The sequence below is a fragment of the Protopterus annectens genome, chromosome 2.part1, assembly GCF_019279795.1.
Source record: "Protopterus annectens isolate FY-2018-M chromosome 2.part1, PAN1.0, whole genome shotgun sequence".
NCBI classification, from domain to species: Eukaryota; Metazoa; Chordata; order Ceratodontiformes; family Protopteridae; genus Protopterus; species Protopterus annectens.
Genome location: NC_056729.1, coordinates 776244322 through 776271455, shown reverse-complemented (window position 1 = coordinate 776271455; position 27134 = coordinate 776244322). Strand labels below are relative to the sequence as shown.

Below are 27134 nucleotides of genomic sequence, written 5' to 3'. Positions count from 1 at the left end.
AAGTACAGGCTAACACAGAAGGTCTTTGGCTAATGAAGTTCACAGATGATTGCAAACAAGGAGCCATAGTCGAATCCCCAAATGATGTGGACATCCTACAGAAGGGCCTCATTGAGACAGATGCCTGGTGTCAGAGCCATAGCCTCAAGCTCAATGCCAAAAAGTGCAGTGTCATCCCCTTTGGTAAAAACTCTGTACCCATGAACTACCGCATAGGTGGCAGTTTACTTAACGCTGAATGTGTGATAAGAGACCTTGGGACCCAGGTGGACAGTAGTCTCTCCTTTGATAATCACATCGCCACAGTAGTTAGGAAATTCTTCTATGTGGCACACCTCATCACAAAAGGGTTCTCATCCAGGAAAAAAAGAGGTCATTGTTCCACTCTACTCGACACTCATTAGTCCTATTATAGAGTACAACGCCCCTTTTGGAATGTACCTCACAAGACATCTGCAGCAGTTGGAAAGGCCACAGAAGTACCTCACAAAGAGGATTACTGGCCTCAAACAGATGCCCTACACTGACCGTCTCAAAAAACTCCAGCTTTACTCCATAGCATTTCACCTACTCCGAGGTGATCGTTGCGTAACATATAAAGCTATGTCAAACCCAGAGCTGTTGGACATTCTACACCTAAAGAAATCCCAATCCCTCCGAGCTACATGCTCTAGAGACCTAAACCTTATCACCACAATAAAAAGGACACGTTGAAGGGACAGATTCCTCTCCCTGAGACTTCTCATACTCTGGAACAAGCTACCCATCTATGTCAAGTAAAGTCCCTCATTAACACTCTTCAAGAAAAATCTTGATGACTGGATGGGAAATAGGAAATACACCCCGGGGATCACTTCTGTGGCTCTGCTCGACAGGGGCACTGGAAAATAACTTTCTTGGGTGGTGTAAGCCATGGAACCTTGTTGGCTAGGCTTACTTAGGCCCTTGGGCCGATAGCCTAGTACCTACCTATGAACCTATGATCCTTTGCTCCTTCTCTCACCAGAAACATGGGAGTAGCACTAATCCTAAGCTGCTTCCAGAGTAGGAGAATAAATTCAGATGTTGCTGTGTTCAGTATGCTTGCTATACTGTTCCCTTGGTAGATACCCTGGACAGAACCTACAGCAGCTGGATGCAAAGAAAGACAAGATGCATTAAGGTCCTGAAGAGGTTCTCACCAAACCTTCAATCAGACCGCTCAGTGAAGTCTCATACACATGGCTCAGTAAGGAACCATCAGTGATTATTTCCCCTCTGTTCCTTCTCTCACCAGGAGCAAAGCAGTAGCAGCAATACTAAAGCTGGTTCCTAAGAAGTAATATCAGGCTTTCCAGTGCCCCTGGTAATTGTTATGAAGGCTAGGAATTAATGTCTGTCTGCTCCTTCTCTCACCAGCAGCAAAATAGAAGCAACAATCACAGCTAGAATGGAAGCTTTCGCATGGAATTTGGCACGTGCAACCAGACTTTTCTCTTAAGATAAGCATAGGAAGGATATCTACATAAAATTTAAGGATAAAGGAAGGGCCTCCAATGGTGTACTGATCTGCCTGAAGACAATGAGCTGAAATATAAATAAAGGTTTTACAAATGAGTGTCTATAAAATGCATTTTTACTGTAATTCCTTTATATAAGTGTTCCTGTATCATTTTGCCAAGCTCACTAAGCCTGGAGACAAGTCGTAAGTGTGTTGAAGAAGACAGACTGTCATCCTACATCTACAGCTGATTATTCATGGAGTATCATAAGACCAAGGGAATCACCAGCACAATGATTCCTTAGTAATATTTCTTTTAAGCTTTGTATAAAAGCTATGTAGAAAATATACTAAATAAAATCTGGGTGTTACCACTGACTTCATTTTTTACATGCCTTCCCCACAGAAACGTCTTAGTAGTAATTTTTAATCTTTATATAACAGCTACCCAGAAATCATATTAAATAAAATAAGTGTGCTTCCATTGCACTTTATTTTTATATGCCCCCTTACTACCATGGCAGGTGCTTTAGAAAGCTCCCCAACGCACTTTCTATTTTGACTTTTCAGTTTTTTTTTTTTACTTCTCTTTGCTGCCATTCATCAGCTCCCTCTTGGCCAATGAACCTATTCACCTATTCATTCGCCCATCAACATGAGCAAGAGTAAGGTAAGAGGGCCATCATGTAGGCAGCCATCAAGGGTGGTTTGAAATTTTTACATTTTTCTCCATACCTTTCTTTTGCCCATTCAGTGAAAGCCCACAGGAAGAATGTACAATGGGTATTATTGCTGCTCTGACTCTCACTTCTGAAGGGACGGGGATTAGCAGGACTGTCCCACTCACCCACCAAAGAAAGCAACTCACAAGCACATGCTCCCCCTTCCCTATGATAGGCATTTTTCATTCTCTCTGCCTACGCAGCAAAGCACCTACCTGAGGCGCTGCTCAAACATTGGCTACCTGGGCTGTAGTCAGGGCTTTACCCCTCAAAGCCACCTGCACAGGCAACTTTAGAAGTATTTAATTCCTCAGACAGTGTATACGGTCTTCTTACTTATACTGTCCTAAGTTTTGTTACCACTAATGCATGTGTATAGGACATCTTCCAGACATTCAGTTTTAAAGAGTTCTCTTGCTGTTTTATAAGTACACATTCAGTTTTTGTAGTATTAACTCAATTACATTTCCTTGATGTGTATCTGTCTATTACATGCCTGTACAATGTTTTATACAAACTGTGTCCTTACCATTTGCAGATACAGCTCTAATAAGTTTTATGTATGCCTTGTCAAGATCACCTCTTCGTTCAGCATTTCTAAAGATGGACTCTGCAAGTTCTGCAAATTCTTCAAACCCAGAAACAAATGGAAGAATGCCAACTTTGCTCTTCTTGGAAATCTTCACTTCTTCCATCTGCTTAATTTGACTACTCTGATAAGCAGAAAAACAACATGTGTTGTTAGGAGCAGCAATTTACAGCAAACACATTTTACATTGCCAATTAATTTTTTTTAAGAGAAATAATTTTCAAACCTGGATTATTACTTCACAATTACACACTTAATGAAAAAGCAGTTCTACAAATAAAAGTCACTCAGCACTGCTTAATACTAGATTAAAAACTTTCCACTAACGGTCTATTTGAAACTGTCCATATAAAACTGTGTAGCTTCTCATTTCAACAGTTTGCTGAGGGTCATTATCAGCAGACCTCTGAAGTAAAACACTGTAAACTCTGTAAGTTGAGCCATAAAACACAAGATGGCAACCATTTGAATAGTCGGGCCCAGCAACAGCGAGATCATAAAGAGACTGAACAGCTGAAAAACTGACTTGTATATATCAAGTCTGAAATGGCCATTTCTCAGAAAATTCCCTTTTCTCCATGGTATGGCGATCTTGGACTTACAGCCTGTCCCCCAACCACCTGTAAAAAAACAAATATAAAAGAGAAGAGCAATGTTTTTTGTTTACTTCAGTGTGTTTGCATTCTGCATTACCAGAGCCAACATTTCAATAGGAAGCCACACAGGACATGTTCCAGAAAAAGCAGCAACCAGGGATAACTGGACTCAAAATCTTGAGGGGAATCTGTACAGCATGGCTATACAATCAGTAAATGAAGTACCTTCCAAAGAACATGGGTGGTTGCACACCATTAGGAGAAGTCACATGAAAAGAGAATGACATGCATAAATATTTTTTTAAAAACAAATTTATTTATCACTTGTGTAGTATGCAAATATATTTATATAAAAGTCATCATACCATAATAGCAAGTTCACATTTACATGATGGAGAGAAGGAAAGTTGATATATTGTCTGTGCAAGAGACCAGATGGAAGGGGAGTAAGGCCAGGTGTATAGGAGGCAGGTTCAAATTGCTCTATCATGATGTGAATGGGAGGAGAAGTGGAGCAGGGGTTATCCTGAACAGTAGGCCAAGAGTGTTTTGGAGGTGAAAAGAGTGTCGGATAGAGTGATTTTATGAAGCTGGAAATTGATGGTTTATTGATGAATGTTGTTAGCGCATACGCTCCGCAAGTTGGGTGTGCGATGGATGAGAAAGAAAAATTTTGGAGTGAGTTGGATGAAGTGGTGGTGAGTGTACCCAAGGGTAAGAGACTGGTGATGGGAGTGGATTTCAATGGGCATGTTAGTGAAGGGAACAGAGGGGATGAGAAAGTGATGGGCGGGTATGGTGTTAAGGACAGGAATGCAGAAGGTCAGATGGTAGTGGATTTTGCGAAAAGGATGGACATGGCTGTGGTGAATACATATTTTAAGATGAGGGAGGAGCATAGGGTAATGTACAAGAGTGGAGGAAGATGCACACAGGTGAATTATATCCTATGCAGGAGGGCTAGTCTGAAGGAGACTGGAGACTGTAAAGTGGTGACAGGGGAAAGTGTAGTTAGGCAGCATAGAATGGTGGTCTGTAGGATGACGTTGGTGACCAAGAAGAGGAGGATAAGTGTGAGAGCAGTGCCAAGGATCAAATGGTGGAAGCTGAAAAAGGGTGATTGTGAGGTGGAGTTCAGGGAAGAGTTAAAACAGGCACTGGGGGGCAGTGAAAAGCTACCGAATAACCGGGTAACTACAGCAGAGATGGTAAGGGAGACAGCTAGAAAGGTGCTTGGTGTGACATCTGGACAGAGGAAGGAGGACAAAGAGACCTGGTGGTGGAATGAGGAAGTACAGGAGAGTACACAGAGGAAGAGGCTGGCTAAGAAGAAGTGGGATTGTCAGAGAGATTAAGAATGTAGATAGGAGTATAAGAATAAGAGGAGCATGGCAAAGAGAGAGGTGGTGAAGGCTAAGGATAAGGCATATGGAGAGTTGTATGAAAGGTTGGACACTAAAGAGGGAGAAAAGGACCTGTACCAATTGGCTAGACAGAGGGACCAAGCTGGGAAAGATGTGCAGCAGGTAAGGGTGATAAAGGATAGCAAGGGGAAACGTACTCACAAGCGAAGAGAGTGTGTTGAGCAGATGGAAAGAGTACTTTGAGGGGCTGATGAATGAAGAGAATGAGAGAGAGAGAGAAGGTTGGATGATGTGGGGATAGTGAAACAGATTAGCAAGGAGGAAGTATGGACAGCTATGAAGAGGATGAAATATGGAAAGGATGTTGGTCCAGATGACATGCCAGTGGAAGCATGGAGGTGCTTAGAAATGGCAATGGAGTTTTTAACCAGATTGTTTAATGAAATCTTGGAAAGTCAGAGGATGCTTGAGGAGAGGAGAAAAAGTGTTTTGGTACTGATTTTTAACAATAAGGGTGATGTGCAGAGCTGCAGTAACTACAGAGGGATAAAACTGATCAGTCGCAGCTTGAAGTTATGGGAAAGAGTAGTGGAAGCTAGGTTAAGAAGGGAGGTGATGATTAGTGATCAGCAGTATGGTTTCATGCCGGTAAAGAGCACTACAGATGTGATGTTTGCTCAGAGTGTTGATGGAGAAATATAGAGAAGGTCAGAAGGAGTTGCACTGTGTGTTTGTGGACTTGGAGAAAGCATATGACAAGGTGCCTAGGGAGGAGTTGTGGTATTGTATGAGGAAGTCGGGAGTGTCTGAGAAGTATGTAAGAGTGGTACAGGATATGTACAAGGGTAGTGTGACAGTGGTGAGGTCTGCGGTGGGAGTGACGGATGCATTTATGGTGGAGGTGGGATTGCATCAAGGATCAGCTCTGAGCCCTTTCTTATTTGCAGTGGTGATGGACAGGTTGACAGACAAGATCAGACAGGAGTCCCCGTGGACTATGACATTTGCAGATGACATTATGATCTGCAGTGAGAGTAGGGAACAGGTGGAGGAGACCCTGGAGAGATGGAGATATGCTCTAGAAAGAAGATGAATGAAGGTCAGCAGGACTAAGACAGAATATATGTGTGTGTGAATGAGAGGGAGGATAGAGGAATGGTGAGGATGCAGGGAGTAGAGGTGGCGCAGGTGGATGAGTTTAAATACTTGGGATCAACAGTTCAGAGTAATGGTGAGTGTGGAAGAGAGGTGAAGAAGAGAGTATGGCAGGATGGAGTGGGTGGAGAAGAGTGTCAGGAGTGATTTGTGACAGACAAGTACCAGTAAGAGTGAAAGGGAAGGTCTACAAGAGGGTAGTGAGACCAGCTATGTTGTATGGGTTAGAGAGAGTGGCATTGACAAAAAGGCAGGAGTCAGAGCTGGAAGTGGCAGAGTTAAAGATGTTAAGATTTGCACTGGGTGTGACAAGGATGGAGAGGATTAGGAATCAGTATATTAGAGGGTCAGCTCAGGTTGGAAGGTTTGGAGACAAAGTCAGAAAGGCGAGATTGCATTGGTTTGGATATGTGCTGAGGAGGGATGCTGGGTATATTGGGAAAAGGATGTTAAGGATGGAGCTGCCAGGTAAGAGGAAAAGAGGAAGGCCTAAGATAAGGTTTATGGATGTGGTGAGAGAGGACATGCAGGTAGTTGGTGTGACAGAGCAATATGCAGAGGACAGGAAGAAATGGAAACAGATGATCCGCTGTGGCGACCCCTAACGGGAACATCCAAAAGAGAAGAAGAAGAAGACATTTACAAATATTAAACATCACATACATTGTTCTATACAATATAATCAATCCAGCATTACATAAATTGTTCATTTCTTACTACTCTTAAACCTCATTCCTCCTTCAAAACATTTTTCTGCATGTATTGTTCCTACAATTTTCTATGTGATTTACTTCTAACCTTTTCTAAAGATCCCACTTCCTGTTCTTTTATCTCTGTTTTCACTACTTCAGGTATGACTGGTTTAGACTTAATCTCCATTTTCTAGTAATTGCTTTTTTAGCAGCCACCAGAATTAAATTTAACAAGGCCTTATTATATATAGGGAATTCAGAGCCTGTACCCTAGTTAAAAAAAAAAAGAAAGAGAAAAGAAAAAAAAATCATTTCCTTAGTTACACTCATTTGCTCACTCAGTACTTCTGACAGAGTACTCTGTAGGGAACTTTTAAAGACTGCCAGCTGATTACACTCCAAGAGTATATGATCCCATATACCTCTCTCTTCTCCCATTACACCTTCAACATTTGCCATCTACCTAAACAAAAGTTATTTGCAGTTGCTTGGGGTATAAAAGTACCTATGCAAACACTTCTATATAAAAATCCTAAATTTTCCAGATTTTTTTTTACTTAGTTTGGAGCCATACATACGTCCTCCCATTAGTTCTTTCTGAACGAATCACTCTTCCCAATCTTTTCTGACCTCCTTTGATTAATTCCTATTCTTATTGTGCAATATTTTATTCTAAGAACTAAACTAACACAGGGATGGAGAAAGGAGATTCTGTTGATAGGAAAAACTGCAATTAGGGGTTACAGAGTACAGACAAGAAGGGTTGGAATTTACTGGAGAAAACTGGCAAAAGAACCAAGGTACTGGAAGCAAATAATTAAGAGAGGGAAAGGTAATAGAATGGGAAGAGGCCATGAATTAATTTGGACTGCAGGGTAGAGATGGCCTTCCTTGTCAAGATATAATATCAGATACAAACAAAGAGAAACGGGGATCCTAAGTGAAAGACCAGTACTGGTAGAGTTTTTAGTACAATCTAGAACAGAAGCTGCTGTTAAAGAAGAGATAATTAGCAGGGCATATAAAATATTACATGATAATTATAGGAATTAATCAGAAGTTAGAAAGGAGGAATGAGATTTAAGGGAAGGCAGGAATTGAATGAGCTATGTAATACTTGACTAACAATGACAAGATAGATTCTAAGTGATGTATAATGTTTACATCAGAAAATATGTCAATATGGTGTGTTTTCATTAATATAAATGCAACACTGCCTATGTCATAAGTAATAATTTAATAACAATGATTCTTGTTTAAAAAAAAAAAAGATATGATTTGTTCTCAAAGACACCCTGTCACACAGCTCACATAGCTCACAAAAAGAGTTTGCAACTCACATATTCTCAATGCAAATGTCAGTGCAATGAGTAAAATAGTCTTTCTTGTTAAAAACCTTGAATCAGCCATATGCGCTGGTTCAAATGGGAACTGAGTGAGCTTTTCAAGCACAGATCTCAAAGAAGCCAGCTGTTCTTAGGTGGATGAGTTATGTAACACCCCTTTCAAACACTATTTAACTTCAGCATTATTAGAAAAAAGGGGGCGGGGGTCCAATGCAGGCAAAGAGAAATGGCCAAAAATGTACCTTGATAAGAGTAATATGAAAGGCCACTGGACAGTTAACTCATACAAATAATCATGAACCAGACGAAACCAGGGCTGAAAAGGATCCAGGTTCTTTGACTGGCACTAAAGTACAGTTGTGTACACCTACCATAAATGTAGATGTTCGAGTGTCTTCACTGTTAAAGTCATGACTGTAGGGTTCTCCCCTGCTGGCAGGTAGCCCTCGGTCGGCCAGAATCCCAAAGTCTGGGTCCGGCGTCGGCTGTTCAACCATGCTCCCTGATGTCAGAGCGCCAGGAGTACAAAGCTGACAGCCGACGCCATCTTCTCCAGTTTTTCTTGCCCCAGATGTCAGGAGTTCCAAAATGAAAAAGGTCCCATAACCTTTGCAAATACACCTCAGAAGAATGGTGAAAAAAGGAAATACACAAAAGTAAAAATAAGAGGGGACAGGAGGGAGGAAACCCAGACTGCAACAGTGAAGACACTCGAACATCTACATTTATGGTAGGTGTACACAACTGTACTATGTTCATCGTGTTTCACTGTTGCAGTCATGACTGTAGGGTAGAATCCCAAAGCTGAAAGAAAGGGAGGTGGTCATAAAGAAGAAGGGGCGGCTAAAAGGCCCTGCAAGATTGCAGAGGCAAAGCCTGCCCTAGACTTAGAGTAGAGAGGAAGATTTTAGTGCTTAGAAAAGTATGCACTAAACTCCAAGTTGCAGCTTCCAAAATGTCTTTGGTAGGAATTCCCCTGAGGAAGGCCGCAGAAGTGGCAGCAGCTCTGGTGGAATGAGTCCGTATACTCCCTGGGATTTGCTTTCCATGGTGAGAATAACAAAATCTGATTCCATGAGCAATCCATTTAGAAATGGTCTGTTCTGAAATGGCTTTACCTTGGGAACTTAAAGCATAAGAAACAAACAATTGTTCTGATTTTCTGATGTCCTTGGTTCTGTTCAGATAAAAACGTAGTTGTCTGTGTACATCCAAGGAATGTAAGATCCTTTCCTCTTTATTTTGAGGAGTGGGGAAAAAGTTGGCAAGTGGATAGTTTGATTTAAAGCCACTTTGGAAACCACCTTAGGCATGAAGGTAGGATTAGTCCTCAAAGATACCCTGTCTTGATGAAAAATAATATAAGGTTCCACAGCCATAATAGTTTGTAACTCTGAAACTCTCCTGGCAGAGGTTAGGGCTAACAGGATAGCTGTCTTTGAAGATAAAAACTTGATGTCAGAAGAGGCAGCAGGCTCAAAAGGAGGCAAGGTTAGTTTTTCCAAAACATAGCTGAGATCCCAAGCAGGAATGGGAGGAGATCTAGGAGATCTTAAGTTCTTAGCTCCTCTGAGAAACTGTCTCATGAGCTGGTGGGAAAAGATGGGAGGGTCTGTATTATAATGAGCAGAAATAGCAGAGGCATGTATCTTAATGGAAGAGAAAGAGAGACCCTTATGTAAGAGATCTGTCAAGTAAAGTAAAATTAAAGTAATGTTAGGAAGAAGAGGATCAGAATCCTGAGCCTGCATCCAGGAACAAAATCTTTTCCATTTTCCTGCATAAGATTTTCTAGTGCTAGGATGTCTGGCTTCTAAAATGACATCCATAACCTGCTTGGGTAGTAAAGAAGAAATCAAAGGCCCTGGATTAACCAGGCCACCAGGCTGAGAGTTCTGACATGAGAGTGTAGAACCTGACCCTGATGTTGGGACAGAAGGTTCGGAGACTGAGGTAAAACCCAAGGGGGCTCCAGGCATAGGTTTTTTAGAGTTGGATACCAAAACTGCCGAGGCCAATTTGGAGCCAGCAAGATTATCATCTTGGGCTTGTCCTGTTTTATCTTCAATAAAACCTGTGGAAGAAGAGAAAGAGGCAGAAAGGCATATCCCGAGAGGTTCCTCCAACTGAATGACAGGGCATCCACTTTCCAAGCTTCTCTGTGGAAAGTCCTGGTGCAAAAATTCTGTAGTTGATGATTGAGATGGGATGCAAAGAGGTCTATGTGAGGACATCCCCAGACTGCTGTTATCATCCTGAATATTTTGGTGTCCAGCATCCACTCATGTGGATCCGAAAGGTTTCTGCTCAGACTGTCTGCCAGGAAGTTTTGTTTCCCTGGTAGAAACTGAGCTTGAAGATCCAGATTGCAAGCTAGAGATGTGTTCCATAGATCCATGGCTAGTTTGCAAAGGGGGTAGGAATGAGATCCCCCTTGCTTGTTTATGTACCACATAACTGTGGTGTTGTCTGTCCGTATTAGCAGTTGTCCTGGTTGTAAAAGATTCCTGAAGGCCAATAGAGCTTTCTGAACAGCTAACATTTCCTTTAAGTTGATATGCAGGTGCTTCTGATCCTTTGTCCAAAGGCCCTGCAGACAATTGCCCTGAAAATGGGCTGCCCAAGCATAATCCGAGGCATCCGTGGTTAGAATCTGAGTGGCAGAAGGCAGACGGAATGGTTTCCCTTTGTTTAGAGTACATGCCCTGGACCACCACAGAAATTCCTTTTGAAGGCAAGGAAGGATGGAGACCAGTATGTCTAAACTGTGGCAATGCTGAGACCATACACTTTTTAGGTACCACTGTATTTTCCTCATGTGTAGTCTTGCATATGGTACGAGAAGGATGCAGGAGGCCATGTAACCCAAAGCCTGCAGGAATTTCCTTGCAGATAGTTGAGTTAAAGTTGCCAAGGTTCTGAAAGTTGAAGCCAGCTGTAATTGTTTTTCGGATGTCAGAAATGCCATCTGGGTTGTGGTGTTTAGAAGTGCACCCAGAAACGTTATCTGTTGTGATGGTGTCAAATTTGACTTTTTTATGTTTACAGAGAATCCCAGGAACTTGAGGAGGTTCTGTACAAATCCTGCATGCTGGAGTAAGACATCCTTGCTGTCTGCCTGAATTAGACAATCATCCAGATAAGGGTAAATTTGAATTCCCTTGAGTCTGCAGTAAGCTACTACTGGAGCCAGGCATTTGGTGAAGACCCCTGGCGCAGTAGACAATCCAAAGGGCAGCGCAGAGAATTGAAAGTGCCTTGATCCGGCCTTGAACCTGAGGTATTTTCTGCGATCCTGCCTGATGGGAATGTGTAAATATGCCTCCTTTAAATCCAAAGTTACCATCCATGCATCTTTGGACAGCATTGGAAGTAGCTGCTGTAGAGTAAGCATCTTGAATTTTGGAATCTCTAGAAAAGTGTTCAAGACCGACAGATCCAGAATGGGTCTCCATGAGTTTTGCTTCCTTGGGACTAGAAAGAGCCTTGAGTAAAAACCTTTTCCCATCTCTGAAAGAGGAACCAGTTCTATGGCATTCATAGCCAAAAGAGTTTCCACCTGGTTTAAGGCCTCCGTCCATTGATGTTTTGGAAGGTCTGGCCATCCGCTTGACCTTGGCAAGGTATGAAAATGGAATTCGTAACCTCTTAAAACCACATCCAAAACCCACTTGTCTTGGGTTATTTGAGTCCAATTTTGATAAAAAAGAGAGAGTTTTCCTCCGAGAGGGGCTTCCAGGCAAGAAGTTCCTGTAGCCCAACAGAGGGAGTCATTGAGTTTGTTTCTTTTGAGATTGTGACCTGTCCTCTCCTTCCCTAGGGGTGGAAGAAGTCCACTGTCTTGGTCTATAAGCAGCTTGTGTTTCAGGCCTCCCTCTGGAGCGTCTATATCTACCCCTCTGAGGCCTGTCTGAAGTGGGGAAGGACCAATTTTATGAAGGCCAACTCCTGCTAAATCTAGGTGGCTGTACTTGTAAGAAATCTTTAACTGTTTGCATGGATTTCGCCTTATCCTCCATCTTTTTAATCACCTCTTCAGCTTTTGATCCAAACAAAACATTATGCTGAACAGGAGCATCCAACAATTTAGCCTTTACTTGTTCAGGCAAATTTTGTTCCTTCAGCCATGCATGCCTTCTAATGACTGTGCCAGAGGCCACAGCCCTACAAGAAGCCTCCAAGGCATCAAATCCACAGTGTAAACCATGCTTCTCAACCTGTTCAGTGGCATGCAATAAGTCATGTAATTCCTTATCATCTGCACAGGCAAAAATGGAAGTAAGCTTTTGTTTTAAGACAGACAAGAGAAATTGCTGGTATTTTAGCATATGAAACTGACAGTTTAAAGCCCTAATGGACAAAGTAGCAGAAGTGTACACCTTTTTGCCCCATCTTTCTAAGGATCGAGAATCCTTTTCAGTAGGAATGGGATTTTTGGCAGAAGCGGCCTTAACTCCCTTAGGACCCTGAGAAATGGTTTCAGGGTCAGCAGAAGGGTTCTTGTATAAAAACTGATGGGAATCAGGAACCCTGTAATAGCTGTCAGGCTTAACAGGAGCAGGAGGAAAAGAGTCAGGGGTTAAGTTAGCCTCCGAAAAGGCATCATCCACAATATCCAAAACAGGAGGAATAGCCAGGGGTCTATGTTGGGGAAGAAGAAGAAAATCCCTCAAGTCTTTTCTTGGATTCCGAATACTCCTGTCCTTCCCAGTGGAAATGTTCCCTTATTTCATGCAAAGTTTCCCCAAAAGAGAAATCCTCGGGGAGAAGCTGAAGGAATGGATTCTTCAGCATCAAAATCCTCATAAGGAGGGAAAGAATATTCCTGATCAGAAGAAGAAACTGAGGAAACAGAAGCCTGATCAGAGGAATCATAATAAACATCCTGCCTTGGCCTTTTATCTGGAGGGGGATGTGAACCTCTAATCATAGTAAGTAAATCCTCCGCCATCTTGGGTAACTGTTTCTGTGACTTGGGAGCCGGTTCAGAAGAGGCCTGTGTTGTAGTCTTTGATTTAGAAGGAGTCTTTGCCTTTGTCTTTGGCTTTGCCTTTACTAGTAGCTGAGTAGGCCTGAAAACCCCTTCGGAAGCCGGTACCTGCACAGCGGCTCCGGACCCATCCGAAGGAGCATTGTCCGAAGGTCCTGCAACAGAAATATTTAAAGGCCTGGTCGGCTCCTCATGAGAGTCCGTTTCGGCCGTCGGTTCTGAAATGGCCGACAGGGGCTGCAAAAGCGCCTCACTGACGACGGCCGAACCTGAAGCTGGCTCCGCTTGTGCGCTATCATCAGATTTGGACCTCGGAGGCCTGTCTTTATCCTTGCGATGTTTGTGAACTCCGGTAGCCGGGACCGTATCCGACGACATTTTGTAGTTAAAGCGCCTACTGAAGTAATGAAAAGCAAAATCGTACCTTCGCTTAATTGTACGTTGATTGAATCTAGCACAAAACCGACAACTAGCTACGTCGTGGTCAGGGCCTAAGCAAGGAATACAGTAAGAATGAAAATCCTTATGAGGTATTTGCTTCCCACATGAAATACAATTATTAACTTTTTCTGACATCGGAGTGGAGCAAGAAAAAAGTTTCCCCAAAGGGGTACTTAGCTTTGAGTGGAGAAGAAAGTCTTCGGACCGAAGTATATCAGAAAAATTCATCAGGAGTCAGCCGACCGGCACTTGCGAACTGCTATCACTGCACGGCAAGAAAGACTGGAGAAGATGGCATCGGCTGTCAGCTTTGTACTCCTGGCGCTCTGACATCAGGGAGCATGGTTGAACAGCCGTCGCCGGACCCAGACTTTGGGATTCTGGCCGACCGAGGGCTGCCTGCCGACAGGGGAGAACCCTACAGTCATGACTGCAACAGTGAAACACGATGAACTTCTGGAGAAAATCTTTTCCACTTGCACAAATCTGATTTTCTCTTAGCAGGTTTTCTTGTCTTCTTCAGTACTTGATGCACATTCTCAGGGGAAAAAAGTGTGCAAAAACAGTATCGAATTAGTTCCATCCAGGCAGTTAGCTGAAGAGTTTCAAGACTGGTTTATCTCAAACTCCTCCAGTCCTTTGAGAGTAATTTCAGTCTGTAGGAAAACTTGTAGTAACTGTCCTTGGGACACTGAAAAGAAGGGTGAATCATTGTTGCCTTGGTCAAAAGGGAGGCAACATCACAATTTTTGCACAGTCCTTCTGAATCTTTAGAAAAAGCCTGGATATCAGTTAAAACGGTGAAAAGCAAACAGGAGCATTCCCTTTCATGGGAATGAGAAATCATCTGTTTTCCAAGCCTGTTTGCAAGGAGTCTTGCAACAGAATTTCTTCAGCTATCTATTCTGATGGGAGGCAAACAGATCTACTTGAGGTGTTTTCCACAGATGGATCAATTCTTGAGGACCCTAGGATGAAGTTTCCATTTGTGAGGGATCTGTCCTGGTCCTGCTGAACCTGTCTGCAGCCATGTTTTACTCTAACAGAATGAATGAAGCCTAAAGAGTCAAACTGAGTTGAGTTGCCACCTTCCATGCTATTAAGGAAGTATTCGGGGGGGGGGTAGATCTGGCACCCTCTGTACCTTAGGGAAGAAAAGGACACAAAAAAGAAAGCCAATAAACTTAAGACTCCAGGAGCCCCAAGGAATGGTCCTAGCAAAACCTGTACTGGGCCTGTGGTGCTGTGTACAACCGCAGAGGTCCTTGGGATCAGAGATGATGATTCAAAGCCTTCATAGCATTGATACCGCTTTGATATTTATGTGCTTGTCTGTCTACAGGATCTCACAGCGCTTGTAATTTCACCCCTTTTGAAACTGCTCCTCTAGCCATGTCTGAAGCTTCTGTGGTGAATGACTGGAGGAAGACAGAATGGAAGACCTAGATGGCAAGCTATATGGTTCACCAACCACTCAATCCCCCTCTTTACAAACCCCAGAACCAGAATTTGAAAGGACAAATAGTATAGATGCTGAATCCAGACTGATACAGCTACCACTGCATTTTTCTTATGTGTAGTCTGGCCAGTGGATGCAAGAAAATCATTAATGCCACATACATCAGAATCCTGAGAAGCCGAGGTGGTACGTCGGTAGCATTGCTACCTCACAGCAAGAGGTCCTCCCGTTCAATTCTCGGCTTGGTGGTACCTTCAGTGTGGAGTCTGCATGTCCTCCCCGCAGTTGGGTAGCGTTCAAAAGACATGCGTGTGTAAACGGGTGTGCCTTCGTTGAAGGTTGGGTGACAAGCTGGCACCTCGGCGTTTCGTAAAAAATCTACTGCCAATCATTAGCGGACCGGAGTTCCGCTGTGGCGACCCCTTACCGGGAAAAAGCCAAAAGACAAACAACATCAGAATCCTAGGAAACTCCCTTGCAGTGGCACAGTTTTGACTGGAGAAACACAGGAAGAACTGCTGAAACAAGTCTACTTTGGAGGAAGAAAGGCTCTTCCCAAGGCAAAGTCGCGCAAACATCTAAAGAGAATCATTCTGCGAGTAGGGTGAGAGAAGTCTTCTGAAAGTTTATTTGAAAATCTAGACTATGAAGAAGTTTATGAACAGCTGATAAAGACTTTTTGACAGCTGAAAAAAGAGAGTCTACAAAGATAAGACAATCATTTAAATACAGAAAAATGCAAATACCTTGCAGTTTGTAGTAAGCAATGACTGGAGCTAGGGATTTTGTGAATGGTCTTGATGCTGCAGACAGTTGAAAGTATACAACAGAGAACTGAAAATGTAAGCCAGACACAGCAAATCTTAAGAAATGCCTGAAATGCTCGGCAAGTAGGGATGTGATGATAAGCATCCTTTAGGTTCAGCTTTACCAAGAAATCTAGAGGGGGAACGGGCTTAAGAGATAACATCTTTAATCTTTGGAATCGTGACAAAAACCTTTAGAAAAGAAAGATCTAGTACAGGCATTCAGGATCCTTCTGTTTTGAGAATTAGTAAAATTCTTGAATAAAAACTTTTGCCTAGGAGATTGAGGGCATAACTTCTTTTACTCCCTAAAACATCATGTGCTGAAGGATGGGAGGAAAATAGGACATTTAGTTCCCTTGACAAAATGGAATCCTTTAGAAAGGGGGAGGGAGTTCCAATGCCAAGGATACCCCTGCTGGATTACCTTAAAGACAAAGCTGTCTGAGACAAGGGGAGGTGAAGTCTCATAGACATGGAAAAGTTGCCGGGGGGGTTGCTGACTGAGAGGAGTGGACTTGAATCTTAATGCCTTTTCCTTTCTTTTTTGAGCCTCCTTTCGATTGCTTTTGAAACCCAATTTGCGGGATCTTCTGCTTAAATTGTTCATTGAAAAAGGAAGCTGAAGAGAAGGGGAAATAATTATTTGTTCTGAAAAAGGAGGAATGAAAAAATTTGAGACACTCCTTAAATCAGTTTTCCCTTTTCATCATACCTTTTAAGCAACTCTGTTGCGGAAGGGCCAAACAAAACCTGCTTATCCAAAGTAGAATTTAAAATTTAATTTAACATAATCAAGAAGATTTTGAGAACAAAGCTGAGCAAATTTCTTCAAAACTGATTCAGAGGCTGCAACTCTGAAAGAGGAATCAGCAGCATCATAGGCACACTTTAAAATATGCCTGGTCACCTGCAAAACAGCTGTCACAGAAGCATTTAATGAATTATTTATCTTAAAAGAAGGAAGGTTAGCCACTGACTTCTGCATAGTCTCAAAAGATAATGCAAACTGTTCATATGAGCCAGAAAATTAAAAATTCTGTAAGTTGAAGTACTAGAAGAATACATTTTTCCCCAGCTTATCCATTGCTTAACCATCCCTGTCAGTTGAAATACGTTAAGACTTGTAATCTGGTAAACTGTTTAGCATAAGCAGATTTGGCTAAAGAAATAACTGCTGGACAGTAAGTCTGTCCTTTTCCATTCCAAAGACATGCATCTGGAGCATTTCTCCCCGGGCCTCCGCTGAAAACAGGATCTGTGGAACCTAGTCGGACATTCCCGGTCAACAAATGTAAAATAAATAAATAAATAAATAAATGTACTTATGTGTCTGGAGTACCTTGGATAACTTGTCAGACTTTCTGGAGGCAGTTGGCTAGCCATCAGGGTAAAGAAGACGCAGTGAGAAAAGCATTCTCTAGGGCAGGCAAGACAAGATGGCTAGCCACAGCCTTTGGTATCTCTAACTGTAGTAAATCATAGTACATTTTTTGTGCCACAGGAACTTCATTTTTGCCCACTGAAAAAAACTCTTTCATCTTGGACAAAGTAACAGAAAAAGGAATATCTTCAGCAGGGACATCTGAAGAAATATTTTCTTCAGAATCAGAGAACTCTGACTGAGAAGAATTTTCTGAAGTACAATAATTTCCATCCATAGTCTGCTCTTCTGAATGAAACTCCCCATCAGAAAGGGAACTAACTCTCTTCTTTCCTTGTCTGAAGAATGACACAGCAAAGAAAAAGCATTAGCAAGTTCCTTGGCAAATCGTATGTCTGTCCTGTCTAATCCCAGTAAGTCTGTCCTTTTCAAAGAAACAAAAACAGGAGACTGAAAGTTTTCATTACTAATCATACACTCCCTGAGAACAGACAGACTCATAAAAGGAATGGCATACTGGTGCCATCTTCCACCTGCCTCTCCCAAAAAGTAGAGACCCTTCATCTACCCTCCTTCCTCGGCACTGACAACAGTGGACCTCCCTTGCCCCCAAGGACATCCCTACAGCTACAAGGGACGTGGCTCTCTCCTGGCCTTTGGTAGTTGGAAAAGCTACACCAAGAGGACCAAAGGAAAAAGACAGGTGGTCTACCTCCACCGGCTGAGGCAGAATAGAAGATGGCTTGACACCTAAAAACTTTCTTCAGAGACTGGAGGTTGCTCCATAGGTAAGTCAAAGAAGAGACATCAAAAACAGGGAATGGAGCCTTGACAAGTCCGTAAACTGCAACACTGTGAACAAGTGTTTCTGACAGAAGTAAACCATTGACAGTATCCTGCTTTAAACATGGTAAAGTTTATAACATAAGTACAATTTCTGTCAAAAGTAAGACTTTTCCTCACAGAAAGTTAATCCAAATATTTAAATTAAAACTCCCTTCAAATGTAATAACAGTTCAAAATAAAAAAAAAAAAAAGGATTCATTCAATTTCCTAACTAAATACACTTTCACAGAAAGACACAAGTTTCCTTCATAAAAATAATAGTAGTGGACTTCTTTCCCCAAAAGGACTTATCTGCCCAGCTCTTGACAATTGCTAGCCAATCAACAGTACCATGGGGCCTGCAAAAGAAGCACTGTCTTCAGCAGCAATAAAGCTCTGAAGCCATACCTCCCCAACTCTCCCACATTACTTGGTTTTTACCGAGTTTTGGGGTCCAAATAATGAGGTGCCACGATTCCCAAGTGGCACCCCTTCATTATCGATTTTTTTATTTGTTTTTTTATTTTTCCCGCTTTGTGAGCTGACGTCATCCTGTGCACGATGACATCAGCTCCATCAAGGCTACCAGCCTGTCAGAATTGAGCTCGCGCATGTATTTCCGCCTCTGGTTTCAAATGCTTTGCGAGCGGGAACTGCGAGAAGGCTCTCCTGGCTGTATCATTGCTCTTGGCTGTTTTGTTTGTGGATGTAATCACTTTATTTAGAAGGCTTGCTCTGAAGTAAGCTGTGCAAAGGAAAGGTGTGTGATTTTAGGAAGCTGCTACTTTTATGTCTGCAAGGGATTATGTTTGCTGTAAGAACGGGAAGGAGTACTGTCCAGTAAGAAAACTGCTTTATATGGCTGTTTTGTTTGTGGATGTAATCGCTTTATTTAGAAGGCTCACTCTGAAGTAAGCTGTGCAAAGGAATGGCGTTTTGTGGATGTAATCACTTTATTTAAGGATTTATTTCCATTTTTATTAAGAAAAAATATACTGAATTTTCTCAAGGGCTTGAAGAAAAAATTGCCATTAATGGGAATCCCCTAGCAATAGCTGATGTAGTCTCACTGGTACAGTCCACATGTTCTTCCAAGAATCTATAGAATCCCACCAGAAGAGAAAATGATACGACTCTCCTGCCTCTAGTACCTCAATATATGCAGTTGGTTGCAGGGGAAAAACAACTGCTGCGAGCTGCATGGACTTGATGTCTAAAGGTACTGTTTTCTGTGTGTGTGTGTGTGTGTGTGTGTGTGTGTGTGTGTGTGTGAATGCTGTGCAGTGCGACACATGAAAGTTAAGCTGCTATGTTGTTGTTTTTAAAGTAGTCTAATGAAAAATAAATGCATATCTGCTTTTGCTGTTGTATGTTCCGTTTCTGCAGAAAAGTGCAGTTTGCAAATGTTTGAAGGCTGCTGCGAATAACTTTAAAATATGTGTAGAGAGAGGTCTTCTTCAGAGCTTTATTGCATGCTTTTGATTGTGTTTTCTGAGAACATGTTCCAGGATATTCTTTATTATAATAGTGATGGTGGTCTTCAATATAAAATGTGGAAGTTGATATTGGTTTATTCTAATGCGATCGGCAATTTGAGAATTCATTCTTATGAAAGCAAACTTGTCCAATTTGTTTACTGCAAAGGGAAATATATATTATTGATTTATTTATTGGGTAGGGGTATGTGCCCTTCCTTCTTTACTTAAAATATGGTACTGCCAGTCCAGAATCAACTGCTTCAGGAGGGAGTAAAGTTCGCTGTCAACCAAATTATGCCGGCGTATTTGATTTCCTGATTGAAAGGTGCTGTTTTTTCCCTCTGTCAGTCATATTCCACATTATGGGTTACTTGTTTATTTATGGTGTATTATTTTTAGTTTTAACTAAGGTGCAATGAGTTGCTTTAAACCATTTAAGTGCACCCCTGAGTAAGGGCAATCAGCTTCATCACGGCTGGACAGGGATATACTGTGTTGCCCATCAGATTTGTTTACTTAACTTTAGGAAGTCTGGTTAAGTTGATGTCCTTTTCAGGTACGACCTGGATTGTAATAGCAATAACACGGTAATAGTACACCAGTTGACATACCTTCTAATATCTTAGCTCAGAAGTTTATTTGACTGCGGTGTTCACTGTGCTGCAGTTACAACCAAAGTCCTAGCAGATCGTAAGGAAATATGATGAAAGGCAGATAAACTACTTCTTTATTTTCTTAGTCCTTTGTTTACATGTAGCATACACAATATGTGAGCACTTAATGTTCTGTAAATTGCAGGGTTTTTATACCTTCTGACATTATATTCATGACTAGGGTTTCTGAGTGTTCATCACAACCTAACAAACTAATACTGATTTATTTCTTCATTTATACATTTGTTAACTTGGTAGGTGCTCTGGTTCAAAGACGCAGACCACAACAGCAAAGATATTTTAATGTAAATTGCAATGTAACTACATGAAGCCAAGTAAAATAAATAATACAGAAATATGACTAGAGCAAGAACTGTGTGTGTGTGTGCGTGTGTGTGTGTGTGTGTGTGTGTGTGTGTGTGTGTGGAAGTAGACTTTTATCATGGAAATGTTCTGAATAGGGCAGTTTTGTCATTATTGGTTCATGCATTTTGTTTCATTGCCTATTGGAAAATGTTCAAACAATAAATTTAAAATGTGATTGTGTGTGTGGAAGTAGACTTTTTATGATGGACATGTTCTGAATAGGGCGGTTTTGTCATTATTGGTTCATGCATTTTGTTTCATTGCCTACTGGAAAAATGTTTAAACAATAAATTTAAAACACACTTTACTTAAGTCTAAAGAGTATGCTGTATTATACAAGGAACATAATTTAATAAAGTCAGGAAGGTGTATCAAAGGACGCATGTATGTTTCTTATTTTGTGTGCAAGGAGCCTATGATTTGAAAACAGCCCAAAGGTAATCTTTATCCACCACTGGCCAGATGCATTTTCTTTGGATGTGGTGTGGGTTTCACTGCAGTTTCAATGAATGTGAGTTTCAAGGGCAGAGAAGTTTTAATGCAAAGTTTATTTTCATTGTGAGACATTATTGCTTTGTTGAGCAGATATCTATTAGCGTTTAACTTTGTGCATTGTGCTATAAAATGTAAAAATAAAATTCAAATAATCATTGTAGAAGTAAAGCAGTATGCACACATTAGTTTTTATGGTAAATGGGGTGAAATAGCCAGGTAATGGGACATTGGAATGGCTGCAGGGGGACTCTGGTGCTATATTTTGGTTCTGTTCTTCAGTTTGCATTTGAAAGTTGGTATCCCACAATTCCATTGGAGTGGGTGGGGTTATGTAATTATGTATGCAAATGTTATGTTAATCAGCATACAGATTTGTACCTATTTTTCATGGGCCTTGTCCAGATCTTTGATGTTTCCAGGTTGAGAGGTACGTCTGAAGCTTTTTGCACGCCAATGGCCTATTTTTATACAGAGCACTGCTTGATGTCCCAATAGCTGGAGCTCCCATAACTTTTGGAAGCTGACCACATGAAGTGGGGGGTAGGACCCATAAAGCTTAGGCTAAAAGCTACTGCAATAGTGATTTATGTTTGAACATCTCTATAAACAGGAAGATAGCAAAGTTTAAGGTGAGGAAGTATCTGCTGTATCCACAGTAAAGAATAAAATAAAATGAACAGTTTGTTCCAGCAATGCTGCCCTTGTTAATTTTTGTGTTACTCTAAGTTATACAACTTCTCCAAGCTACACTTCTGGAAGCAACAAAAAAAAATTGCATGGCTACAGGCATAATATAATGGAGGTTCTTAAGCATTTCTATGTGAAAGCATGATCTTATGTTAAGAGGTAATGTCCAAGCTGCAGTATTTATTGAAGGTGCAAACAGCACTGTTGAGTTGCAGCTGCACAAATTTTCATAATCAAAAGGCTTTAAAAATACAAAACAGATGCGTCAGTTCTCTTTCTGAATGACCACCGCAAAAAAGCCTGTAAAGTTTCTTACTGCAACTTGTGCAAAAAAATTAATATAATTAAGAAAATACTGTGGCAAGCAGAAGTAACACTACTGTAAGGAATTTCTGCAAAATACCACACATTACAGTGCTTAAATATTAAATGCACCTCCAGAAGAATACGAAGTACACATTAAATTGTGAACAAAGTTGAATATCAACTTAGCTAATGCTGTATAACTGAGCAAGCTGCTTAAGTCTTGCATTGTTAATGAATGCTGTTACTTGCTTGTCAAGGAAAAAAGTTTAATACAAAATAATGCACAGAAAAACAATCTACTTAGATTAGTTTGCAGTCCAGCATAAAATGATAGGTAGATGGCTTGTTCAGAGTAAATTTAGGACAGCTATCGAACATTACCTATAAAAAAGGACATAATAAGTTAACATTACCTATAAAAAAGGACATAATAAGTTAAGTACATCACATTCACTGCTACTGCACAGATGTCATAAAAAGAGTAACATTTTTATCACTTTCAAATTCCAGCCACAAACCAAAACTGAACAATAGGCAGAAGCCTTCAGTTACACAGAGTGTATGGAAAAAAATGAACAAATCATCTCCAATGAACCAACCAAATGACCATCAGTAATGTAGAATGCTCAAACAGCACTTAAAATGCATAGCCACATGTAAAGTGATGAGCAAATGTAGAATTTAGTTTACTGAACAAGCTGAAGGATTTATAGCAACAGTATTTCTTGGAAAAAAAAAAACTTCTACTGGTGGCTTCTAACATCCAGCATTTGTAATACTCATAATTCAGCAATTGATAATGTTGATGTGTATTAATATGGATTCTGATTCTCAGCAAATTGCAAGTGCTAAAACAATTAGTGTTTTTCATTTCAATATTTTTTAAATGTCCAGTTTTGACCTTAATTGTGTCATTTTGGTGGTGAAAGGTTAAGGCTGAAAGGTACGAGGTTTATCCAAGAGAAATGTGAAAGTCATAAGAAAATATTTAGGGCTACAGATTATGCCAGGTTTGTTGGCATAGATGGATAAAGTCCTGACTATGACCCAGGCAACCCAAGTTCAAACAGTGGCTCGGGTAACTGCTGGATCTGGCAAGAAAGGGAGGGGAAAGGGAGCGACAATGCAAAGCCTGCCTGTCTCTTTTAGAGGAGAGTGTCTGAACGTGCTGGGGCATACAGGTAAGGTACAAAATATGATGGTGACACAGAAGCAACACTAAATACCTACTTGCTGCAGTATAAAGGGGTAGGCACTTAATGGTTGTATCACCATATTGGGGGGGGTTTCCTTCATGATACCATTGCATATTCCCTCTTGTGATGTCAGCCGGCACAGATCAATGACAGTACAGCTTTACCAGTAAAGTCCACCCTGAACCATAGTATGATAGTTCTTCACCTGGCCTGTCCCATTTAGGGATGCATGACAATTCTTGCTTATTAGAGCCTACACATTGAGAACTGGACAGTAGATACATACTTAAATATGTGTGCGCATATATATATTTATGGCACTCCTGGAATGCAGACACAAGCACAGCTACTACCAAGATAGGAATATTGAGGAACTAGCCCAAGAGGAAGTGTGACGTCAGCAACAGCATTATGAATATAGAAAAAAATGAGCTGTAAACCACGCACATACGCATACATATACGAACTACAAAAATCTCTTGTCTGCTGGATACACTAAGCTTATAAACAATCCATTACATGAAACAATAGACTATGCTTTAGATTTATAGGTTTGGATATCAAGCTCACAGCCTTCTGGCATTCAAGAAACTTTACTGCTGCAACTCTATATTAACAGTTTCTGCTTCTCATTCTCATAAACACATCAAAATTAGATTTGGAGGAAGTTAATAACTGCGTTCTGACTATAAGGAAAGTACAGTTGTGTACACTTACCATAAATGTATATGTTCGAGTGTATTCGCTGTTGCAGTCATTACTGTTGGGTTATCCTGCTGGCAGGCTACTCTCAGTCGGCCTGAATTCCAAAGTCGATGTCTGGCGTCGGTTGCTTTCGCCTCTTCCCTGACGTCAGTGCGCCAGGGGTATAAAAGATGCAGCCGATGCAATTTTCTTCAGTTTTTCTTGCCCCAGCTCTCAGGTGCCCCCAAAAAGTGAAGGCTAAAAATATGCCAATAAAATATGCATGCATCAAAAAAATATATATAATACCTTCATCTAAAAGCAAATACACCACATAGGTTGTACAGATTAGAGAAGTGTAGCTAAGTTCCAACAAAAAGAGATGGGGAAGGTGGGAGGGTAACCTGGACTGCAACAGTGAATACACCCGAACATCTACATTTATGGTAAGTGTACACAACTATACTGTGTTCTTCGTGTTTCACTGTTGCAGTCATTACTCTTGGGTTGAATCCCAAAGCTATGGTTGGGAGGCTGGAGTTAAATAGCATTGGGGCGGCTATGAGGCCCTGCAGAAAAAGAAGTTATGTACTCACCATAACGTTCCATCTGAGTAGATACTTCATTTGTCTGCAACCTGTGGGTGTCGGATCCGACCTTGGATCCGATCCGGCAGCTTTCCAAGCTCCAAGATCCGAGCTCCTAGCTCCTCCCCCTATCCATAATCCCCTAGTACCAACCACATTACCTCAGATCGTTTTTTTTGCCTCACCAACTCGAGACAGAACCAACTCCGAATGATCAGAAAATTACCCGAGGTTTGGGGGATGGCAGGGGGGGGGGTCGGTTGTAGACAAATGAAATATCTACTCAGATGGAACGTTATGGTGAGTACATAACTTCTTTATCTGAAGTAGTTACTTCATTTGATCTGCAACCTGTGGGACAGAGTCCCCAGCTAACCTACAAGAACCTGGGTGGTCCTTAAGGAAGGATATTCCGAAGCACCGTGGAGCCAAAAGAAGCCCTACTCCTGGAAATCATATCCAGTTTATAATGAGAAATGAATGTATGAGATGAGGACCAGGTAGCTGCTGAACAAATATCGTCTACTGGAACCCTAGACCAAAAGGCTGTTGAGGTAGCTACAGATCTTGTGGAATGAGCACGGACGCCAACTGGAGCTGGCTTCCCAGATGAAGTGTATCCCAGCATAATGCACTGACAGATCCAATTTGCTACAGTCACTTTAGCAATTGCCTTGCCCATGGCTAACTTTGCATAAGAAACAAACAACTGGTCCGACTTGCGAAACTCTCTAGTCCTGTGCAAGTAAAAACGCAGTTGTCTGTGTACATCCAATTTGTGCAACGTGTATTCGCCTTTGTTGTGAAAATTTGGGAAAAATACAGGAAGATTTATTGATTGATTAATGTTTGATTCTGTAGCCACCTTAGGCAAGAAAGACGGATGGACACTCTATCTTTGTGAAAGATAAGGTACGGAGGTTTGATACACAGAGCTTGTAATTCTGAAACCCTCTTAGCTGAAGTAATAGCCACTAAGAAAGACGTTTTCCAAGATAAGAACTTCAACGGAACCGAGGCCACAGGCTTGAAAGGTGGTCTCGTTAAGGCTTGTAAACCAGAGTGAGATCCCATGGGGGAACCACAGTCTTGACAGGTGGTTTCAAAAGAAAAACACCTCTTAAGAAGGTTTTGCACAACTTTGTAGATGCTAAGGAGCCTATGCCGTCCCCCATGTGAAAATGGGAGATGGCCGCCAACTGCACCTTGACTGTGGAGGCACTTGCTCCCTGTCTAAAAAGCAGGGAAAGGAAGTCCAGAATAGTCGGAATAGGGACAGTAAATGGGTCCAATTCTTTATCTTTGGCCCAGATGGAAAAAAGTACAGTTTTGTACCTACCATAAATGTAGATGTTCGAAGATCCACATTGCTGCAGTCCTGACACTTGGGTAGTCCGCTGTCCCAGTCGGCCCGAATACCAAAGTATAAGGCTGACGTCGGTCAAGGCGCATTAGTCTGACGTCAGGGCGTCAGGGTACAAATCGCATGACCGGCGTCATTTCCTCAGTCTTTTCTTGCCCCAGATGTCAGAAGACCCTAAAAGATAAGGCCAAACCAAAAACAACAATACACCAAACACCCCTGTACCAATATATATGTACAATATATACAAAGTCAGAAAGGTACAATCCTACCCACACAACCACCCCTAAACACAGAGGGAAGGAGGGAGGGTAAATTGGACTGCAGCAATGTGGATCTTGAACATCTACATTTATGGTAGGTACAAAACTGTACTATGTTCTTCATCTCACATTGCTGCAGTCCTGACACTTGGGTAGAATCCCAAAGCAGAGGTAAGGGAGGATGGCAAATCACAAAGAAGCAGGAGCTGACAACATGCCCTGTAAAATAGCAGTGGCAAAACCAGCCCTAGATTTAGAGTAGAGAGGAAGGTGGTAATGCTTAGAGAAGGTATGCACTGAACTCCAAGTAGCTGCCTCCAAAATATCCTTAGTTGCCACCCCTTAGAAATGCTGTTGAAGTGGCAGTAGCCCTAGTGGAATGAGGCCTAATCCCAGCTGGAATCTCCTTGCCATGATGGGAGTAACAGAAAGTAATGCAAAACCCAATCCACTTAGAAATAGTTTGTTTTGACACAGGCTTACCCTAAGAACTCAAAGCAAAAGAAACAAACAACTGCTGAGACTGCCTAAAATCCTTAGTCCTGCTTAAATAATAACGTAATTGCCTGTGTACATCTAAAGTGTGCAAAATCTTTTCCCCTTATTTTGGGGATTTGCATAAAAGGTAGGCAAATGAATAGTTTGGTTTAAAGCCACACTAGAAACCACTTTAGGCATAAAGGAAGGATTAGTGCGTAAGATACCCTATCCTTATGAAAAATCAGGAAAGGCTCAACCGCCATAAGGGCCTGCAATTCAGACACCCTTCTTGCAGAGGTAATGGCTAACAAAAAGCAGTCTTCCATGACAAATATTTCAATTCAGCAGTAGCTGCAGGCTCAAAAGGTTGTAGAGTGAGTTTCTCCAACACAAAATTGAGGTCCCAAGCAGGAGTAGGAGCTCTCGTGGGGTCTTATATTCTTAAGCCCCTCTAAGAAATTGCTTGAACAAAGGATGAGAAAACAATGGTGGGTCACAATCATAGTGAGCTGAAATTGCTGCAGCATGAATCTTAATGGAAGAGAAAGACAAACCTTTGTCCAATAACTCAGTAAGATATTGAAGAGCCACACTCAAAATTGGCTCAGAAACATCCAAATCCTTTGCTGCACACCAAAATAAAAATCTCTTCCATTTTCCTGCGTACACTTTCCTTGTACTAGGTCTTCTGGCTTCCATAATCACATTCAAAACTTGTTGAGGAAGC

General features: G+C 41.5%; 1 protein-coding gene across 1 annotated transcript in view; it reads right to left on the bottom strand.

The window, feature by feature from the left end:
* Nucleotides 1–27134, bottom strand: part of EXOC1 (exocyst complex component 1) — a 1123278-nt gene that overhangs the window by 106192 nt on the left and 989952 nt on the right. The window contains exon 16 of the mRNA XM_044062479.1: nt 2732–2915. Within this exon, the coding sequence (XP_043918414.1) occupies nt 2732–2915 (184 nt within the window). The remainder of the gene's footprint in view (nt 1–2731; nt 2916–27134) is intronic.